A 22,312-nucleotide genomic window follows, 5' to 3' on the forward strand; every position below is an offset into this window, starting at 1 on the left:
TATGTGGAACATTTGCGGGCATATGAGATTGTTGGAAGTCCTTACAGTGATGTTGCCATTGTGAACCCCCAAGATCTCAATGATTTCTATCCTCTTGCAGATTACAAATTTGGAGAAAAAAGTATGGTGTCAGCTAAGAGATTTCTGCTTTGTTGATGTCCTTTTTTTCAGGTTGAAATGTTGCTCCGAGTCATTCTCTCACCTACTGATATCAGGAAGCTCTCTATATTAATCCCATCCTCAGTTGAGGAACTAGTCACCATTCTCTGTGACAAACTGCAAATAGAGAAGGGTTTCTTGATTCAGTATGAGGACCCAGACTTCAAATACGAACTTTGTAATTTGAATGACATCTCAGAGCTGCCACCAGACAAAGCTACTTTGAGACTCCATTGGGAAATAGTCTTAAGTGCAGCGCCATCAGATTCTGATTTGTCAAATTTTACTCTGGATACGGCAAGCAAGTCATCATCCACCCATTCATCTACCTCTGACTCAGCAACTGCCTTTGATTCAGAACAACTTTCTCCATGTACGTCTAGATCGGATCAGTGGCCAAACCAGTTTCCAATTCCTTTATTTTCCTACGATGTTGAGCTAAGGCTACAGAAAGCCAATGAGGACTTCAAGAAGAATGGCACGACTTTAAATGTGACAAGAGACATTAAAATGCATGTCTTGGAAAAGTTGGCAGAAGCAGTATTCTCCTACAAAGCATACCCCAAGGACTGTGAACTTGAGAAAGTAGCATGTGCTTTGGTAGACAAACATCCCTGCCTTAAAGCTCCAAGAAGTAATGGTGGGTGGGAGGGTTGGAAGCTGAGTCTCAAGTTCAAAATGGCAAATTATCGTCAAAAACTCCGCTATGCTGGATGCCCCGAGATTACAGTGAATTTCAGACAAGGTTCATCTAGACCGTCCCTGAAGAGACCTCAGAAGTCTGAACTAAACTTCCTTCCTGACCATCCTGTTGGTTTCAGTGAAGAAGATCTTGAGAAAGAAAGAGCATTGATGGAGGAGGAGGTGAAGAAAAAAGACATGAGTCTGAGTGTCTTAAACTCAAAGATGGAAGTGACTTTCTCCTTGAGGAGAAAAGAGATTGTGGTGGACCAACCTCTGGTATCAACAGTTAAACAAAGATGGCCAGGACTCTTTATTGAGGAACAGGTGAGTATTTGTTTTAGACCCTTTTATAATGAATGTTTTAAACATAATTATGCTAACTAACTCTCTCTCTCTCTCTCTCTCTCTCTCTCTCTCTCTCTCTCTCAGGTGTATGCAGAGTTTCAACGCATTGACTGCATTGACCTTAAGTCAACATTCCTTACATCGTTGGACAATCACACCAGAGGCTTTCTGAAAATGTACAGAGCCAAAGCAAATCAGGGAAGAGGTAGTGACCTGGAGGTGCTTCTGGAGAAACTGGATTCTCAGGTAACTTACCAATTATTTTAGTAAATATAATGTTAGTAAATTTTTTTGCATAATCTGGAGGATTTTATGCAATTAGTTTTGGTCAACATCTTAAGTTGCCACTATTAACCACCTCTCCACTGTTTCTGTTTTTTAATTTATTATTTTGACACAGACCACAAATTTGACGGCACATAGAAGATATACTGTCCTCCGGGGTCTTCCGCTGTACATGAGGGAGAGGCCTTCCATTTCAAAGACCTTACTTGTAATTTGTTTTTCTCACTAATATAAAAAAAACAAGTTACTGATATATATATGTATGTATGTATGTGTGTATATATATATATATATATATATATATATACACATACATACATACATATATATATCAGTAACTTGTTTTTTTTATATTAGTACATACACATATACACATACACATATACATATACACATACACATATACATATATATACACATATACACACACGCACAGTTTAATCAAGTGATGCATGATATGAAAACATCAGTCAGTCAAGGTTTCTTGTGTTCCACAGGACACTGAAGCATTGGAGGACCACACAAAGAACATGAAAATGGGAATTCTTGAAGTGGTGAAGGAGAGTGCTGATCCGTCGCGATCATTGACCAGTGTGGTCAATGTTGCCATTGTGCTTGAAGAGGAGGTAGTAATGGATAACCTGCCTGACTACACTAATGCCTTCATTCTGCTCTTTGGACTTTTGTATGCACTAAACATAGAATATCCAAAAGACTTAAAATATACATTTGAAGTGGTCCAAAAAGTGTTCCTCCATCTTGGAAACGAGTGCACAGCCAGAGTGCAGTCTCTAAAGAACAAGTTAGTGCACATGTAATCACTACACGCATTTTTTTTGTTTGTTTGTTTGCTTTTTTTTGCGACAACACACAATGCGGTGCTTTTATTTTATGTTGTCCAAGTTCACCTCTGCTTGGAGCAGTTTGCTACTCATTTAAGAGTAACCATCTAAAATGTAGGCTGAGATGACTTGGTTTGATTTGGTTTTGTTCCACTTTAAAAAAAAAAGAGACTGTTTTAGTTCTTGTTCGTTCTTGTCTTTGTCGTAAATGCTGCAGTTTTTTTTTTAAACAGCATTGTCGTTGTTTCCTTCTTTGCTAGCTTCAGTGTTAAATATTCATTCCATTTTTAGAAATCGCACACACTTTATGTTCAGTTTTTCTGTTAGCGTAACCTAAAACTTTTGTTAAAATGCTTTCCTCCACCTTTTGCAATCTCTAAAGTACAAGGTATTGTACTAATTTCTGCATGAATGTCACAGATGTTTGACTGCTGTTCTAGCACTAGTGGCAACATTTGTCACAAATGTGTGTATTTAAAGTAAGAGTTTGTTTTATTACTACTTATTTTTGTAAAGTTTTGCTACCTATACCACTGAAATGGACATAAGTGCAATAATGCTGCTATAAAGGAACCATTTCATATTAAAAGTCATTTGTTAGTTTTAAAGTAGCTTTAATATGCCTAGTAGATGTTTTATCACTGTTAACTATAAAAATCTGATGTTTTTAATAATATTTTTGCAAATAAATGCATTTGTTAAAAAGTATGTTTAATTTTCAGTGTTTCCTTTAATTACATTTAGTACATTTTACATTTACTTCATGCAGCATAAAATTGGCAGTTTGGTCAATTTTGATAGTGCTTAATAATTAACTGAACTAAAGAAATGGAGCTGACACAATGCAAAATATGCAGTTGGACCAACTTAGGTGTATTTGGTTCACAGATAATATTTCATTGACTCAACTTATTTTCTTTAATTGGACCAAAATTCTAGGGTTGTCAGCAGAACTTAAAATATGCATCTCACAGAACATAAATTAGACCAACTAAAAAAAATAGGTGCAACGGGTCACTAGAAAATTTTAAGTTGGGGAGAGTTAAAATTTTTTACAGTGTATGTAACTACTACATGAAGCCATTGTGATTACAATATAATCATTGTTCATCCACGATTGAGTCTGTATTTAACTTTTATGGGGACTAATGTGTGAGATGCAGCCCTCAGGACGTCCATAAGTGTAAACAAAATCAGAAAATAGCTCCTTTACTAACTGAGCTGTCCAGCTGTGATTGTTGGACACTGATTTAATGTATAATGGGTTAAGTTTTATCCCCATATTTAACATGAACCGTCTGAATAGCAGGTATAATTGAATTTCACTGCCCTGGTGTTGGGCAGCTCGATTGTATCTGCTCATTTCTGTTAGGTCTCCTTACCTAAATAACCACCGTTATCAATCAGTGACACAAAACCAGTGGTCAGTTCTAACCTCCAGCTCTCTGGCAGTGTCTCTCCACACTGTTCACTAAATTGGTTGTATAAATCCAGGAGTTCCCTGCCTCCAGTTTAGAGGTGGAATGGCAGAGTCCTCTCGCTCGGACACAGAGGCCTCAGTCTTGGACACGGTGTCAGACTGTTCTGTTACTTGCTATCTAGATTCTCAGGGCTCTAAAACTGTGAATGGACTGTAAGACTGTAATAAGAACTAATGTCTAGAACTCACAGCAACATTCGCGTATACACTGGACTCGTCTTCAGGGGGTGGATGGGTGCAGTGGTCTGTTTGGCCTTCATTCTGCAGAACAGAGAGTTTGAGAACATGAGCAGATACACTGATAAACATCAAACTTTACAGTAGTCAGTCACACTGGATTAAGAATGAAAGGATCCTGATATCTAGAGCTCACCGCATAGATTGGTTGATCTGTATTTCTGTCTGGCCTCTTTCTCCTGCTCTCAGAAGATCTGCAATAAACCAATCAATAAAAAATAACATTTGAGACACAGAGAGGAACATTTAGCCTTGGCAAATAAACAGATTATGAAAAATAATGTATTTTTAAAAATATTTTACCTCCTCCACAAAACTACAGTGAGAAAAATTGTAATCATGCAAACTCCGACTCCAACAGCTACATACAGAATCAGGGGGTAGCCTGTAAAGAGAACTTTCAGAAGACTGATTTTTGAGGCTAATAAACAATTGAATAAATGAATAAATATTAAAATATGAACAGAATAATAACATAACGAACAAAAGAGATCAAACGTTGAACTAAAACGTTTAATCTTGTCTCTCACCTTTAAAAAAGACCGGCACTCCAGCTGACCTCTCAGCTCCATGATCATTCTGAGCTTCACAGTAGAATAGTCCAGTGTGGTCAGCAGTGATGCTGAGGATGCTGTAATTCTGTCCAGATCCTACAGGTGAGGTTTGACCTTCTTTAAACCGGGTGTAGTTCTTCACAGGTGGGTTTGCATCACTGCTGCAGGTCAGAGTCACTGAACTGCCCTCCACTATTTCTCCAGAGGGATGGATGGATACTGAGATGTTCTTTGGAGGATCTACAACAGACAAGATAAAAATGATTATGATCTTTGTGATTTCGGGGTTTCCTCAAATCATCTAATACAGCATAAACCAATCATTAGAAGCTGACAAAGAACATTAATCTGCACAGCAGTGGATCTTCTCTCTCCATGATCATTCCCACTCTGGCATGTGTATTCTCCACTGTCCTCAGATCTGATTTTGGGAATGCTGTAGGTTTTTCCTTCTCCTACTGATGTTGATCCTTTAAACCAGGTATAAATCTTCACAGGTGGGTTTCCATCACTGCTGCAGGTCAGATTCACTGAACTGCCCTCCACTATTTCACCAGAGGGACTGATGGACACTGAGACGTTCTTTGGAGGATCTACAGAAAGATAATATTTTTTTTTCATTGTCAGTAGTCTTTATTTGATGTTTATCAAGTCAGTTTTATCCTATTATTCAACATCAGTCAGTATTAGTGGTGTTTTCCTTTGTTGTTAGTGTTTTGCTCTTATAAAAATTAGTTAAACTCACATTTGACTGTGAGGCTGTGAGCAGTAGAGTGGAGGTGTTGAGATCCTCCTACAGCACAGCTATAACTGCCAGCATCCTCACTACTGACCGTCTGCAGGTGGAGCTCGTTGTTCTTGATGGTCTTTGTGGTTAAAGGACGTCCATTTTTGTACCAGATGAATGTTGGGTCAGTCAGACTGCAGGTGGTCTTACATGTCAGATCTGCTGTTTCTCCCTCTGTCACTTCTTCAGGAGCTTCTACATGGAGCTCTAAGACAATAAGAGGAACATCAGATTAGAAGGGAAAATTGTGGTGTCATTGTGTTTTGTGTTCTTGCTGAGATAATATTGCAGTATTATCACAGCCTTTGTTCTGATTCTCTTTCTCAAAAATTTTACCTTTTTTTTAATACAACCCCAATTCCAATGAAGTTGGGATGTTGTGTAAAACATAAATAAAAACAGAATACGATGATTTGCAAATCCTTTTCAACCTATATTCTATTGAATACAAAGACAAGATATTTAATGTTCAAACGGATAAACTTTATTGTTTTTTGCAAATATTCACTCATTTTGAATTTGATGCCTGCAACACATTCCAAAGAAGTTGGGACAGGGACAACAAAAGACTGGGAAAGTCGAGGAACATTCCACAGGTGAACAGGTTAATTGGAAACAGGTGAGAATCATGATTGGGTATAAAGGGAGCATCCCTGAAAGGCTCAGTCCTTCACAAGCAAGGGTGGGGCTTCACCACTTCACCACAAGAGGGTCACCACTTTGTGAACCATTGCATGAGCAAATAGTCCAACAACTTAAGAACAACATTTCTCAACGTGCAATTGCAAGGAATTTAGGGATTTCATCATCTACAGTCCATAATATCAAAAGATTCAGAGAATCTGGAGAAATCTCTGCAAGTAAGCGGCAAGGCAGAAAACCAACACTGAACGCCCGTGACCTTCGATCCCTCAGGCGGCACTGCATTAAAAACCAACATCATTCTGTAACAGATATTCCCACATGGGCTCAGGAACCCTATGGAAAACCACTGTCAGTGAACACAGTTCGTTGCTCCATCTACAAGTGCAAGTTAAAACTCTGCCATGCAAAGTGAAAGCCCGATATCAACACCACCCAGAAACGCCACCACCTTCTCTGGGCCCGAGCTCATCTGAGATGGACTGATGCAAAGTGGAAAAGTGTCCTGTGGTCTGACGAGTCCACATTTCACACTGTTTCTGGAAATCATGGACGTCGTGTCCTCCGGGCCAAAGAGGAAAAGGACTGTCCGGATTGTTATCAGCGCAAAGTTCAAAAGCCAGCATCTCTGATGGTGTGGGGGTGTGTTAGCGCCCATGGCAGGGGTAACTTGCACATCTGTGAAGGCGCCATTAATGCTGAAAGGTACATACAGGTTTTGGAGCAACATCTGCTGCCATCCAAGCAACGTCTTTTTCAGGGACGTCCTGCTTATTTCAGCAAGACGATGCCAAGACACATTCTGCACGTGTTACAACAGCGTGGCTTCGTAGTAAAAGAGTGCGGGTACTAGACTGACCTGCCTGCAGTCCAGACCGTCTCCCATTGAAAATGTGTGGCGCATTATGAAGCACAAAATACGACAGTGGAGACCCCGGACTGTTGAGCTACTGAAGCTGTACATCAAGCAAGAATGGGAAAGAATTCCACCTACAAAGCTTCAACAATTAGTGTCCTCAGTTCCCAAATGCTTACTGAGTGTTGTTAAAAGGAAAGGTGATGTAACACAGTGGTAAACACGCCCCTGTCCCAACTTCTTTGGAACGTGTTGCAGGCATCACATTCAAAATGCGTTTAAAAAAGTTTATCCGTTTGAACATTAAATATCGTGTCTTTGTAGTGTATTCAATTAAATATAGGTTGAAAACGATTTGCAAATCATCATATTCTGTTTTTATTTATGTTTTACACAACATCCCAGTTTCATTGGAATTTGGCTTGTAGTATGAATCTTGTGTCATTACATATTAAAAGGATTATTGAATTACTCTTGCATTTTTATGTTAAAAAGAGAGAAATTTTTGAAATGGTAGAGATGGAGCTTTTTACTGTATCAGAGGTATGAAGTGTTTAATTATATTAATTTACACATAAAAGATTTGTGTACTACAGTACAAATATTGCTGTTTACACAGTTATTAGAAGTCTCAATATTATTTTTTTATTTTTGTCATTGCATTATTTTTCAATCAGATTTGATTGGAATGAGTTTTTAGCCCAATGAGTGAACAATCAAAACAGGGCTAAATGTGTTTAAATAGTTGGGTACATATTTACTTATTATCATTGTCAGGTAAAAGTCCTGTAGCTCCAATTTAATTCATTAATTTATTTATTGCACAATTTAAAACCTCAAACAACTCTTTGCCTTGTGGTTTCAATGAACTAAGCAATATAGGAACAGTCTAAAATTACACAGAAAAGTAATTTAATTTTGTAATTCACTATTTTGAATACTGGATAGGTCTCTTGGGTGCAGTTTTACAGTGGTTTACATCATATTTAGTTAATAGACAGTTCACACTATTCATAAAAAAAAAAAATATTTTGGAGTCCCACCAGGTTCAGTTTTAGGGCCTTTAGGGCATTAATATATTCCTAAAGTTCTGCAGTTTCCAATCAATACAGAGAAACTTGTTAATGGCGTTGCTACAAGTACATTTGATTACTGTAGTGCTCTTCTTACAGGGCTCCCCAAGAAAACAGTATATTCTCTATAACTCATACAAAATGCAGCAGCACAGATCATAAGAAAATCAGTAAAGAGAGATCATATCACTCCTGTTTTAAAAGGACTACACTGACTGTTCTTTTACTGGTTTATAAGTTTCAAAATGCCTTTAAAGTCTATTTATGTTCCACTGTGTGATCTTAGATCTTCACATAGTGATCTTCTGTAAAATATAGAAAACTCTGTGAGACCCTTTCTGTTATTCTGCTTCTAAACTGGGGAGCTTCACTTTTTATTAGAAAATCAAGCTCAGTGCTCAATTTTGAGAAACACTTAATCTCTTTTCTTCTATCACAAGACAGTTTTATACTTACAGTGATTTTATTTATTTATTTTTTAACTTTTTTATTTGTTTATTTACATTTGGGAGGGGGGGTCACATTTACTGAAAGTTTATTCTTAGAATTTATAGTTAAATAATAATGCGGCCACATTAGAAAGTTACAAATTTCTATGGCATAGGGTCAAAATCAGCAGTTATGAAGGTGTAAGAGCAGATAAAATGATGTAGGAGTGAATCAGAACAGAAGCTGAACATCATTAGAGCAGATTAATAAAATCAGTGATGATAAAACAACATGAATATTCAGAGCAGTCATGAATAAACATTACTCTGAAACCAGAGCTGTGTCTTATACCTGGACAATGGGATGATTAACTCACCTGTAACTCTGAGCTGAACTCCAGGTTCACCCACCCATCTTTCTTTTTCTACATTAGTTATGATTCTGAAGTAGAACTGATGTTCATCCTTCTTCATCACATCACTCAGTTTGAGGGAGAAGTGTTTCTGATCATCAGTGAAAAACTCAACTCTGCCTGAATAAACTGGGTCTTTGGACAGATTAGGCTTCTGATGTTTGTTTAATGTCCAGAAAGTCTCCTTCACTGTGAGATTTTCTGGGTGAGTAAAAGTTGCGTTCATAAACACTGTGGATCCATTTAAAGCACAGATTTCCTGTTGGTTGTACTTCACACTCCACTTTGTTCCAACAGCTCCTGAAACATATAATAATAATAATAATAATAATAATAATACATTGGATTTATAACACTTTTCATTTATAGTAAATCTCAAAGTGCTCACAGTATAAAACATTAATTAAAGGATAATAATCAAACGATACTAATAAAATATGATACTTTATTGTCCATATGTCCTCCTAAAAAGATATGTCTTTAGTCCCTTTTAAAAACAATCAGTTGTCTGATGCTTCCTCAGATGGTCAGCCAGGGCATTCCAAAGGTGTGGAGCTGCAGAACAAAAGGCTCCGTCACCCATGGTACTAAGTTTTGTTCTGGTTGGAAGATGGTGGAGATGCACAGAGCGAAGTGCTCGTAGATGTGTCTGTGGTACTAGCAGTTCATTTAAGTAAGAGGGAGCTTGGCCATGAACACATTTGTGTGTAAGGAGGAGAACCTTGTATTCAATCCTCTTAGTCACAGGGAGCCAGTGAAGAGACTGAAGAACAAGTGTAATGTGTTCATTTTTGCAAACCTTCATCACCCTGGCAGCACTGTTTTGAACAGTGCTGTTTTGGCCTGTACTTTCCAATGACATCAGGGTTGAGGGAGATTTTTTTAGCCATGATTTAATTATAGCAGTTTTAAGAGCAATAGGAACTTGACCAGTTTGGAGAGAGTGATTTATTGTGGTAGTAATCAGAGGACTAATAATGGTGATGTTAGCTTTCACCATGGCTGTGGGAAAGGGATCCAGATTACAGGTGGAAGAGTTTGTGCCTCTGATTGTGTCTTCAATCTCTCTCTGTGAGACTACAGGAAAACAGCTCAGAGGCTCAGAGACCTCAGATTGTAACAAAGCAACCTGCACAAGTATAGTGGAAGAGATTGACAATGCACGACGAACTGTGTCAATTTTCTTTGAGAAGAAAATCAGAAATTCATCAAACTTCTCATGTGTGGTTTTAAGTGACGGGAGAGCTTGGGGTTTGAGGAAGAGGTTTATTGTTAAACAGCTGTTTGGAATTTCCATTTGTAATAATTTTGGAGTAATATTGTGAGCGAGACACTTTGAGAGACCTTGAATAGGACTTCTGATGCTCACGATAGGCGATCCTGTGAACAGTGAGCCCGGAAGCTTTATAACGTTGCTCAAGGACACGACCAGCTGTCTTCATTTTCCGTAAATTTTAGAGAACCAGGGAGCAGCTCGAGATAAAGTGACCACTCTAGATTTGACAGGAGCATGACAATCCAGAACACTGCTTAAGGTTCTTGGCTGATGATGGATTTGCTTGAAGGAGATGTTGTAAGTCCTTTATCATAGACTCTTGGTTAATACTTTTTAGGTTCCTGAAACTAATTTCTCGCTTTGACTTTGTAAGACACTGATTGTCGTATTTCCATGGACACAACCGTATGGTCAGATACACCCAGGACATACACAGACAGATCCAATAGCTGAAGAAATTCAGCAGCAAAACGGCAGGAGGAGGTGTTTTACATAGATGTTAAATAGATAGATAGATAGATAGATAGATAGATAGATAGATAGATAGATAGATAGATAGATACATAGATATCGCCTAATATGATAATATTTGCTGATGTTGGACAGAAAATACAAAGAAGGTTTGACATCTCAGGTATGAAAGATGAATTCAATTTAGGTGGTCTATAGATGAGAAGAAACTTCACAGGTGATGAAGAATTACACTTAAATGCCATGCATTCACAGGAGGACAGGTGAGGCAGGGGCAGCGGCGACAGCTTCAAATCACTGCGGTAGATGACAGTCAGGCCACCACCGCGACCCGTGCTACGGGCTTTCTGTAAATATGAATAGCCAGAAGGACAAGCCTCATTTAAAACAGAGAAAGCCTCTGGTCGATGCCATGTTTCCGTAAGACACATCAAGTCTAAGCCTCTATCAGAGATGTGATCCTGAATCAGACATGATTTATTTGTAAGTGATTGTATGTTGAACAGTTCCACTTTAATGGTAGATGGAGAAATGTACCTCTGTAGTGGTCAGAGTACGTTGAAATCCACTCCGCGTTTTCGAGTTACTCAGTGACAGCCGTAGTCATGGAAACTCCAATGCTAGTAGTTTGCAGAGTAGTAGTGCTCTGATGACGTGTAGGACGGGCGAGGGCACGCAGAGTTGACCATAGAGACCATTCATAGCTTGAATTGACTCTTGTCTTTGGCGGTCTTTGTTTCATGTATCAGTCTTTGTTTGAATCTCTGTGTTGTTTGATGTATTTGTGTTTATTCTGGTTTATGTTATGTCTGCCCCTCAATCTATGCGTGCTGGCTCTATGGCCCTGGACTGTCTCGACCCTGATGTTGGATTTGCCCTTAATAAATCTTCCTTATTTCAGCAGATGCGTCCACTACCTCGCTCCCCGTTACAGGTACAAACACTTTGAACAGAGATAAAACTGACTAAAGATAAACACTTAAAAAATAAAACTACTAAAAAATAAAACAACTAAACGATTAAAATATTCACTTAATAAGAGTAGTAATAAATCTCAGATGAGAAGTGTTGGACAGACAGCCTCTCACCGTCATGTGGGAATGTTAACGTGATACAAAAATACAACTTGATGATGCATGAAAGAGCTGATTACAGAGTCTGGAGCCCATAAGACAGTCAGAGTTACTGTAGCTTACAGCTTCACTTCTCTCCTCTCCAACTCCAGCAGCTACTCTAGACCACTGAGCTGATTCTGAGAGAAACCACGAACCACAACAAACACTGACTCACCAGCAGTCATGAGCAGAAAGGCCAGAGGAAGAGGAGGAGCCGCCGTTGTCAATGACCTCATCACAGCAGCCTGGAAGAGTTTATTAATTAATGACATGATTAAATGAAATATTTCCAGATCTTCATCCTCCTTAAGAGGTTCAAAATTATTATTGTTGATATGAAAATGAAGTCTGTGTTTTATTTAATCAGTTCTTATTTTTTCAGTAACTGTGTGGTTTGATAACCTGACTGAGGAAAAAAGCTTATATTATGAAGACAGCTGCATATTAACAGAATTTACTTAAACATCTCTGAGTATTTATGGCCAACAGCTTCTAAATGAGGTGAAGTTATTGTAGAGCTACATGGAGCATCTTGGAAATAATGATGGTGCCCACCGTGGAAGACGTCTGTGTATTCCTCCTGCAACCAATGCTGTTTATTATTTATTTAAACTTTAGTATTTATTTTAAATGTACATTATATCTACAGAACAGTTAGTACAGTAGAGTGCCGCTCCTCATGAACTTTCCTTTAGACTTTCAGACTTCAACTTTCTTTTACACTTGTACTCCACCACAAACAGCCAGCAAGGTCCAGCAGCACAGAGCAACAGAACGGCCAAAGCAGTAGCAGGGCAAGAGAGGTGGGCTACATGCTGGGCTAAAGACTAGGGCTACACGGCCACCTCTAGCTACCCTGTTGTTAGCTAATGTTCGTTCCCTTGACAATAAGCTGAATGAGCTGAGAACCAGAATAACAACTCAGCGTGAGTTCAGAGAGAGCTGTGCTCTTATTCTCACAGAAACCTGGCTCCCTGAGAGCATGCTAGACTGAGTGATCCAGTTAGAAACGCACTCCTTCCACTGCAGGGATGTCACAGCAGCATCGAGGAAGAACAAAGGCAGTGGTGTCTGCATCGATGTGAACAACAGGTGGTGTTCAGATGTAACGACTGTTGAAAAATACTGTTCAGCTATCTTTGAGCTGCTGATGGTGAAGTGCAGACCCTTCTATCTGAGTTCAGCGCTGTGTTTATTCTGGCTGTTTACATTCCACAATGCCCAAACTAAGGAGACCACACAGAACACATTGCACTGAGAGATGTGCACTCAGGGTTTGCTCATCAGAACCAGCTGTGTTTGTGGACATATTCAATCGGTCCCTCGTGCAAGCTTTTGTGCCATCCTGCTTCAAGACCACCACCATCGAGCCCATCCCAAGGAAAAGCATTGTGAACAGCCTAAATGACTATCAGCCCATTGCACTCACCCGAATCATGATGAAGTGCTTCAAGAGAATAGTCATGACTCACATACAGGAGACCATTCCAAACATTATAGACCCTCTTCTGTTTTCATACCATCGTCCACAGATGACACAGTGAACACTACCCTTCACACAGTCCTCACACACCTGGAGGGCAGAATGCTCTTCATCGACTACAGCTCAGCATTTAACACAGTTATCCCACACAAACTCTCAGAAAAGCTCCTCACCCTCGGACTGACATCCGTCCTCTGTAAATGGGTGCTGAACTTTCTAACAGACAGACTCCAGTCTGTCAGAGTCGGCAGCTGCACATCCAGCACAAGAACAGTCAGCTCAGTGGTCCCCCAGGGCTGTGTGCTGAGCCCCCTTCTGTACATGCTCTTCATTTATGGCTGTGTGGCCTCCCAGAACAACACCAGCATCATCAAGTTTGCTGATGATACTACAGTCATTGGACTGATCACTGGTGGGGATGAGACAGTGTACAGGAAGGAGGTGCCTGAGCTGGTGGCCTGGTGTCATAACAACAATCTTTCCTTGAATGCAGACAAGACCAAGGAAATGATTGTTGATCCAAGGAGGAAGCGGGAGCTGCACACACCCCTGTACATTGGTGAGACTGAGGTGGAGAGGGTGAAAACCTTCAAATTCCTTGGCATCCACATCAGTGACGATCTCACCTGGTTTCACAACACACACCTCGTTATCAGGGGGTCCCAGCAGCGACTGTACTTTCTGAGAAAGCTGAGGAAATTTGGCATGCCACCCAAAATCTCAGCACCTTATACAGGAGAACGATCGAGAGTGTTCTTACCAGCTCCATCACAGTCTGGTATGGAAACTGCACTGCTCACGACAGAGAGGCTCTCCAGTGTGTAACCAAAACTGCAAAGTTCATCTCAGGAGCAGCCTTCCCCTCACTACAGGACATTTATCACACCAGGATGACCACACGGGAGGGCCCACAACATCATCAGGGACAGTACACACCCCCAAGCAGAGATTAGGCAGATGCTATTTTAACATAGATTTTCATGGGACGACACTATAGAAATGAACCATGGATATAACTTAAAGTGGTCAGTGTACAGCTTGTACAGCAGTGCATATTTACTGGCCTCTGAAAAGAACTCAACACACAGCCATTAATGTCTAAATAGCTGGCAACACAAGTGAGTCCACCTCACAGTGAATATGTCCAAATGAGTGTCAATATTTTGTGTGACCACCATTATTATCTAGCACTGCCTGAACCCTCTTGGGCTTGGAATCCAACAGAGCTGCAGAGGTTGCTACTGGAATCCTCTTCAACTCCTCCGTGATGACATGACATTGCTGGTGGATGTTATAGACCTTGCGCTCCTCCTCTTTCCATTTGAGGATGCCCCACAGGTGCTCAATTGGGTTTAGGTCTGGAGACATAATTGGTCTGTCTATCATCTTTACCTTTAGCTTCCTCAGCAAGGAAGCTGTCATCTTCGAGGTGTGTTTGGGGTCTTTATTGTGAGCCAAACAAGTTCATCTTGGTCTCATCAGAGCACAGGAAATGCTTCCAGTAATCCATGTTCTCTAACTGCTTGTCTTCAGCAAACTGTTTGCAGGCTTTCTTGTGTGTCAGCTTCAGAAGAGGCTGCCTTCTGAGACGACCGGCATGCAGACTGACTTGATGGATTGTGCAGCATATGTTCTGAGCACTGACAGGCTGACCTCCCACTTCTTCAACTTCTGCTGGCAGCAGTCTTTTTTTAAAGCCAACCCCTGTACATGATGCTAAACATGTGGCCTCAACTTCTTTGGTTGACTCTGGCAGGGCCTGTTCCAAGTGGAACCTGTCCTGAAAAAACGCTGTATGACCTTGGCCACCATGCTATTGCCTGGCACTCTTTGAGCCACACAGAGATGTCATCGATGGGCTCACATAGTGTGAGCTTCTGTGTGGACTCCACTGTCCCAACCAGGACTGTTAAATGTTACCCAAACAACAAGCTGTGGGTAACAAAGGACAATAAGGCTCACCTCAACAAGAAGAAGAGGGCCTTCAGAGCTGGAGACACAGTGGAGGTGAGAACAATCCAGAGGGAACTGAAGACAGCTATGAAGGAGGGGAAGAACAAATATAGGAGGAAGCTGGAGTAGAAACTCCAGCAGAACAACTTGAGGGAGGTCTGGAATGGAATCAGGACCATCACCAGCTTCAGGTCCAGTAACAACAGAGGAGTTGAGGGCAGCGTGGATGTGGCCAACAAGCTAAATCTGTCCTTTAACAGATTTGACACTGCAGGCACTGCCCCCCCCCCCCCCTCATGTGACAGCCCATCTCACACCTCCATCCCTCCCCCACCCGTCACCTCTACAGTGAGTCTCAGTGCTGACCAGGTGAGAAGACAACTGAAGAGACTCCACACAAACAAGGCTGCAGGCCCTGATGGGGTTCCCCCCAGGGTGCTTAAAGCCTGTGCCTACCGGCTTTGTGGAGTACTGCAACATGTCTTCAACATGAGCCTGAGTCTCCAGAGGGTCCCCATGAAGTGGAAGACCTACATTGTTCCTGTTCCAAAGACGCCACAACCCAGTGACGCCAAGGACTACAGGCCAGTGGTACAGATGTTTCATGTCATGAAGACCATGGAGAGGCTCGTCTTGGATCAGCTCCAACCCAAGGTCGAGCCTTTCCTAGACCCCCTCCAGTTTGCCTATCAGCCCCACCTGGGAGACACCATCATTTACCTACTCAACCGAGTATATGCTCACCTGCATGAGCCAGCCAGCTCTGTGAGGGTCATGTTTTTTGACATCTCTAGTGCATTTAACACTGTCTGCCCTACTCTTCTGTGTGACAAACTCACAGTGATGCAAGTAGATGCCCCCTTGTGTCATGGATTGTTGACTACTTGACTGGCAGACCACAGTATGTACACTTGCAGCAAGGCACTGGTGACCCCTGTGTCCACCAGTGGGGTCAGTGTGGACACTGTGGAGGATAACAAATATCTGGGTGTGTATATTGACAGTAAACTGGGCTGGGCTAAGAACACTGACGCCCTCTACAGGAAGGGCCAAAGTTGTCTCTATTTTCTGAGGCGCCTGAGGTCTTTCAACACCTGCTGGACTATGCTCAGGATCTTCTATGAGTCTGTGGTGGTGAGTGCTATCCTCTATGCTGTTGCATGCTGGGGAAGCAGGCTGAGGGTGGCAGATGCCAACAGACTGATCCGCAAGGCCGGTGATGTTGTGGGTGTGGAGCTGGACTCGCTGACGGCCGTGTCGGAGAGGAGGACGCTGTCTAAGCTGCAGGCCATTATGGACAATGACTCCCACCCACTCTACGACATGGTGATGAGACACAGGAGCTCATTCAGTGCAAGACTCATTCTACTGAAATGACCACAGAGCACCAGAGCAGGTCATTCTTACCTGTGGCCATCAAACTCTATAACTCCTCCCTCAGTGTGTGATTCACAAAGTGTGGTTCATCTGTGCAAAACTCAATACCTAAGAGTTCATATGGGTAATAATAATAATTGTGTGCAAAAACTCAGAGGTACAATCATTTGAACTGCTTTATACTAGATGACTCATATTTATTATTAGTCACTACCACTTTACTATATTCATAAGTACTTAAATCTTGTGTAGTTATTGCAATTTTTCTCTTTATCTTTGTTTTTTAAATTATTAAAGTGTTTATTTTTTACATAAATGGTTGCAACTGTAACAACTGCAATTTCCCTCTGGGATCAATAAAGGATTCTGGTTCTGATCAGTTTCAGGGTGTTAGCAATCTTTTTATAGCCCAGGCGTCTTTGTGGAGAGCAACAATTCTGTTTCTCACATCCTCAGAGAGTTCTTTGCCATGAGGTGTCATGTTGAATACCCAGTGGCCAGGATGAGCGAATTGTACCCAAAACACCAAATATAACAGCCCTGCTCCCCATTCACACCTAGAACTTTGTAACTCTAATGAGTCACACGATACCAGGGAGGGACGATGACGCAACAGGGCACAATTTGGAGTGAGGTGGACTCACTTGTGTTGACAGCTATTTAGACGTTAATGTCTGTGTGTTGTTCTTTTCAGAGGACAGTAAATCTGCACTACTATACAAGCTGCACACTGACGACTTTAAGTTATAACCAAGTTTCATTTCTATAGTGTCGTCCCATGACAAGCTATATTAAAATATTTGCAGACATGTGAGGGCTGTTCTCACTTTTGTGAGATACTGTAAATCTATTATTTGTTTTTTTGTTTTTTCTAAGATTATATTGGTCATTAAAGGAAGAGCAAAGTAAGAATTTCACTGTACAGTATAACTGCCTGTTTATTCTCTGCATGCAGTGCATCTGAAAAGTATTCACAGCACTTCAATGATAAGTTACAGACTTATTCCCAATTGGATTAAATTCTGGCCACTCTACCATAAAGGCCTGATTGGTCGAGTGCTGCAGAAATGGTTCTCCTCTCTCCAAAGAGCAATGCTGAAGCTCTGTCAGAGTGACCATTGGGTTCTTAGTTACCTTCCTGACTAAGGCCCTTTTACCCCAATCACTCAAATTGGCTGGGTGGCCAGTTCTTCTTCTATTTACATATGATGGAGGCTACTGTGCTCATTGGGATCTTCAATGCTGCAGTATTTTTTCTGTACCCTTCCCCAGATCTGTGCTTCAATACAATCCTGTCTCAGAGGTCTACAGACAATTCCTTGGACTTCATGGCTTGGTTTCTGCTCTGACATGCACTGTCCACTATGGGACTATATATAGACAGGTGTGTGCCTTTCTAAATCCTGTCCAATCAACTGGATCTGCCACAGGTGGACTCCTATCAAGTTGTCAATACAACTGAAGGATTATCAGTGGAAACAGGAGGCAGCTGAGCTCAATTTTGAGTGTCATGGCAAAGGCTGTGGATATTTATGTACATAAATATATTTTTTTCACTTTGTCATTATGGGGTATTGCGTGTAAACATCTCTCTACTAAACTATAACCTATAACTATAAACTATAATATAAATATTCTGAATTAAAGAAAACATCTTACCTTTCAGTAACGAGGCTCGTCTGCAAAGTCCAGATGATAAATGAAGAGAACAGAGACAGAACTGAGATGTTCAACTGCGTGTGGTTAACACGTTTAAGCTACTGTGCTCAGTTGACAAGGTCAGGTTCATTTACATACTGCTTCCTGTCAGAGACGGCAAGTGACCTTCTTAGGTGCAGCAAGAGATGAACTTTATCTTTAACTTCTGTAAAGTCTGAATAATCTATCAGTGTTTAATATTAAATTATTTAACATTATATATGTAGTGACGTCGGACTTCAACCAGTTCCATTTCTTAATTACACCTTCATAATTTCTGTATGAAGCAGTAATGATCACTGGTGTGTTTATCAGAGCTGATCTCAGTACAGTGTTACCCAGCTGATAGAATAAACACCCCCAGATCATCTGAAGAACAGGGTGAGGTCTAGATCTGCTTCCACAGCAGCAGCTGTGATGTGTCATGTCATGAGGGATCATCTCTCCTTGTCTTTCTCTTGAATGGAGATTCTGTACTGCGACTTTAAAGCCTTTAATATTTTCATTGATTACAACATGAATCTTTTCTCTTGAGTGTTTCAAAGTAAATAATGAATCAAGTCTTTAATTCTGTTTGTAGGAACGTATGTTAGAAATAATGATGATCATTCTGCACGTTTACAGCCTAATCAAACTCACATTAGAAGGTTTTAGCTCTTAAAGCAGCTCTCAGTTCAGAGTGTGCTCACGTTCTTGTGTTAGAATATGAAGGCGCAGTAACTTGACACATTGAGGCCTGGAAATGATGTCATTTCCTTTAAGGCCATGACTTCAACCCCAGCGACAGATTCTTATATTGCTTCTTTAAACTGACACAAGCAGACACACATTCATAGGAGTAGTCCAGTTCAAGAAACACAACAAAATGATAAATACCACTTCTCTCAAATGAGTCTCTGTGCTGAAAGACCATGAATGAATGAGAACTGGGCTGAGTGGAAGAATAAAAACCATTTTATTTAAATCTACTTTGATAAAATGTGCAGTGTTTGTACCGTAAGTTATATTTGTCTCTCCCTCTCTTTAGTTTGATTAATGAATCTTTTAGTGCTGAGCCCCTCTTTCACTGAGCAGACATGGCAATGCTGACATTGATTTTTATCCGTCCACTTTATATACGCAGACAATGTTTATGATCACACTAAAGACTGTAGAGGTGGCGATGGAGCTCAGATGTAACCCTCCCCCCACTGTTAACAGGTCTATGTGGTTTCCTCTGTCAGTCAGTTCCTGGGCATCAACATGCACAAAGAGAACTGAAGTGGTAGATGAGCCTGCATGCATATCATCCTGTAGATTCTGAATATAACAGTTATGTCTTCTCAGAATTGCATATGCTTATATTCACTATATGGACATAAGTATTGGGACACTCCTCTTAATAATCAAATTCAGGCATTTCATTCAGTCCAATTGCCACAGGTGCATAAAGTCAATCAACTGTCCATGCAGTCTGCCTTTATACACATTGGTGAAAGAATGGATCTAAAGAGCTCACTGAATTCGAGCGTGGTGCTGTAAAGGGACACCACTGCTGCAACAAGTCAGTTTGTGAAATTTCTTCCCTGCTAGATGTTCCACGACCAACTGTGAGTGGTATTACTGAAAAGTGGAAGTGTTTAGGAGCCACAGTAACCCAGCCAAGTGTTGGACCATGTAATGTTACAGAGCAGGTCACTGAGTGCTGAGGAGCATAGTGCATAGAAGTTGCAATGCTCTGCGGACTCAACAAGTGCAGTGTTCAAACCTCCTCTGGTATCAGCATCAGCACAAAAAGCTGCCACCGGGTGCTTCATGGCAGGGTTTCCATGGCCGAGCAGCTGCATGCAAGCCTTACATCACCAAGCGCAATGCCAAGCCTCAGATGAAGTGGCACTCTCTCTGGACTCTGGACCAGTGAAATATATTCTTTGACAAATCAGGCTTCTCTCTGATGTCTGATGGACGAGTCTTTGTTTGGTGAATTTTTTTATGTAGAACAAACACAGCGATTGTGATTCTGATGACTTGCTTCTCACTCCAGTGCATAATGTCATTGTTATTGACACCATAAATGTTTTGTAAATGTATAATTATTAGTGTTTATGAATCATCATATAAGTTTATACAATACATTCCTATTCTTATATTATCTTGTTGTAATGCAGTTTGTGTCTGTTGTCAAACCATATTTGACTTGTGTAGTTAGGATGCAGAAGATACAGGGACATGGTAACTTGTTTGCTTCCCTTTTGTTATTTTATCAGGTTGTTGTTGTCAGTTTTTAAAAAAATGTTATGAATAATAAACAAAGCACGCATCAACACAATGAGCTGTTATGCCATTTGAGCCAACTAGGCCTAACAAGACCTCATACAGTTCGGGTCTTATTTACAGTGAGAGGAACAAAAGCAAGGAAGTCAGGAATCTTCTATGCTCAGGATCTTCTATGAGTCTGTGGTGGTGAGTGCTATCCTCTATGCTGTTGCATGCTGGGGAAGCATCCTGAGAGTGGCAGATGCCAACAGACTCAACAGACTGATCCGCAAGGCCGGCGATGTTGTGGGTGTGGAGCTGTACTTGCTGACGGCCGTGTCGGAGAGGAGGACGCTGTCTAAGCTGCAGGCCATTATGAACAATGGCTCCCACCCACTCTACGACACGGTGATGAGACACAGGAGCTCATTCAGTGCAAGACTCATTCTGCACTGCAGTTTGCTGTTGTGCTTTATGGTAATTTTCACTGCCAAAGTCAACCATAATTTACCTGAGTACGCTTGCTGAACTTATTATTCTCACTGCGAATGCATGGGTGGACTTATTAACAGCCCAAATATATGTGTGTGTATATATATATATATATATATATATATATGCACATGTAAATGAATGAACTTGCTGCCTCTGCCTCAGACTGCAAAGTACACCTGTATGCAGATGGAAAGCTGCAATGCTCATTTAATGCTCTACGTGCTGCTTTGCATAAACACAGAGTGGTTTTCAAAGAAAACTAAGTTCATGCTGTTTTCCAGATCTACTAAACCTGATTTTAGTTATGTAAATATCACTACCCTGACAGGATCCAACATCGAGAGAGTCACAGTGTATAAATACCTCGGCATATGGCTGGATGATAAACTCACTTTTAAACTCCATAATAATAAATTGGTTAGCAAACGTAGGCATGTATCTATCACTGTTGTCAGAAGAAAATCTTGTATCTCCAAAATGGTAACTTTACAGGAGAAGGAAAAACCCTACTTCACTTTTAGTGTAAGTCCATGAAACCAGATGTATTCCCAAGGCATTTTAGGTCATTTCTTTTAGTCCATTCATCATTAAATTTACACACAATGTAAAGGGTAACAGGCATTTTCAAATTAGGTCAAAAACTGAAAAAGAACAAAAATGGAGATACAAGGTTTTCATCCGACAACAGCGATATGTTTTATGTATTTTTGATAAAAGATCAGGCTACAATTTCAAAAAGATGAAATTCAGGTCGTATCGAAGAGTTTAAATGAAATGTAAAGAATTGATTTTATTTGGCATTTGAAGGAGTGCTGGATGCTGTTTGATGACATTTTAATGAGCGATGCTGCTGAGCAAATGATGATTTGAAGAACTTGTAATAACTTCAAATCAAATCAGTTCACAGAACAAAATGATGATGTTTTCAGCTCAAAGCATTTCATAGAGAAAAGACCATTTACAGCAGATCATACAGATGTTCTTATTCATTTGGGTTAACATTTTTATCGGTAAAATCTAAGGTCCACTTAAAGACGGACTGTTTTACATTTTACACCATAGCTGTTTCAAAGTAATCTGGGTGAGTAAAAGTTCCGTTCATAAACACTGTGGATCCTTTTAAAGCACAGATTTCCTGTTGGTTGTACTTCACACTCCACTCTGTCCCAAAAGCTCCTGAAACATATGATGCATGAAAGAGCTGATTACAGAGTCTGGAGCCCATAAGACAGTCAGAGTTACTGTAGCTTACAGCTTCACTTCTCTCCTCTCCAACTCCAGCAGCTACTCTACACCACTGAGCTGATTCTGAGAGAAACCACAAACCACAACAAACACTGACTCACCAGCAGTCATGAGCAGAAAGACCAGAGGAAGAGGAGGAGCCATTCTCAATGACCTCATCACAGCAGCCTGGAGGATAT

At 40.7% G+C, this 22,312-nt stretch overlaps 2 protein-coding genes across 2 annotated transcripts in view; both read right to left on the reverse strand.

Moving 5' to 3' along the window:
• The window catches only part of LOC108413944 (B-cell receptor CD22-like), a 164,061-nt gene that overhangs the window by 32,875 nt on the left and 108,874 nt on the right, over positions 1 to 22,312 (reverse strand). The gene's annotated exons all lie outside the window — the stretch shown is intronic.
• LOC108415170 (B-cell receptor CD22-like) lies at positions 4,124 to 18,189 on the reverse strand. The gene is made up of 7 exons (XM_037543527.1): positions 18,120 to 18,189; positions 11,823 to 11,892; positions 8,750 to 9,085; positions 5,332 to 5,580; positions 4,563 to 4,826; positions 4,336 to 4,417; positions 4,124 to 4,226 (listed from the first exon to the last, which is right to left on the reverse strand). Exons 2-7 carry the CDS (start codon positions 11,881 to 11,883, stop codon positions 4,124 to 4,126), a joined length of 1,095 nt encoding a protein of 364 aa, XP_037399424.1. The 5' UTR covers positions 11,884 to 11,892; positions 18,120 to 18,189.

Source organism: Pygocentrus nattereri, chromosome 12 (assembly GCF_015220715.1).
Source record: "Pygocentrus nattereri isolate fPygNat1 chromosome 12, fPygNat1.pri, whole genome shotgun sequence".
Lineage (NCBI taxonomy): Eukaryota > Metazoa > Chordata > Actinopteri > Characiformes > Serrasalmidae > Pygocentrus > Pygocentrus nattereri.

Coding starts and splice junctions, on each gene's coding strand:
- LOC108415170 (XM_037543527.1), bottom strand. CDS start 11,883: ATGAGGTCATTGACAACGGCGGCTCCTCCTCTTCCTCTGGCCTTTCTG. Junction 4,418..4,562: donor AGTGCCGGTCTTTTTTAAAG/GTGAGAGACAAG, acceptor TTCTCTTTACAG/GCTACCCCCTGATTCTGTAT. Junction 4,227..4,335: donor ACTGTAGTTTTGTGGAGGAG/GTAAAATATTTT, acceptor GGTTTATTGCAG/ATCTTCTGAGAGCAGGAGAA.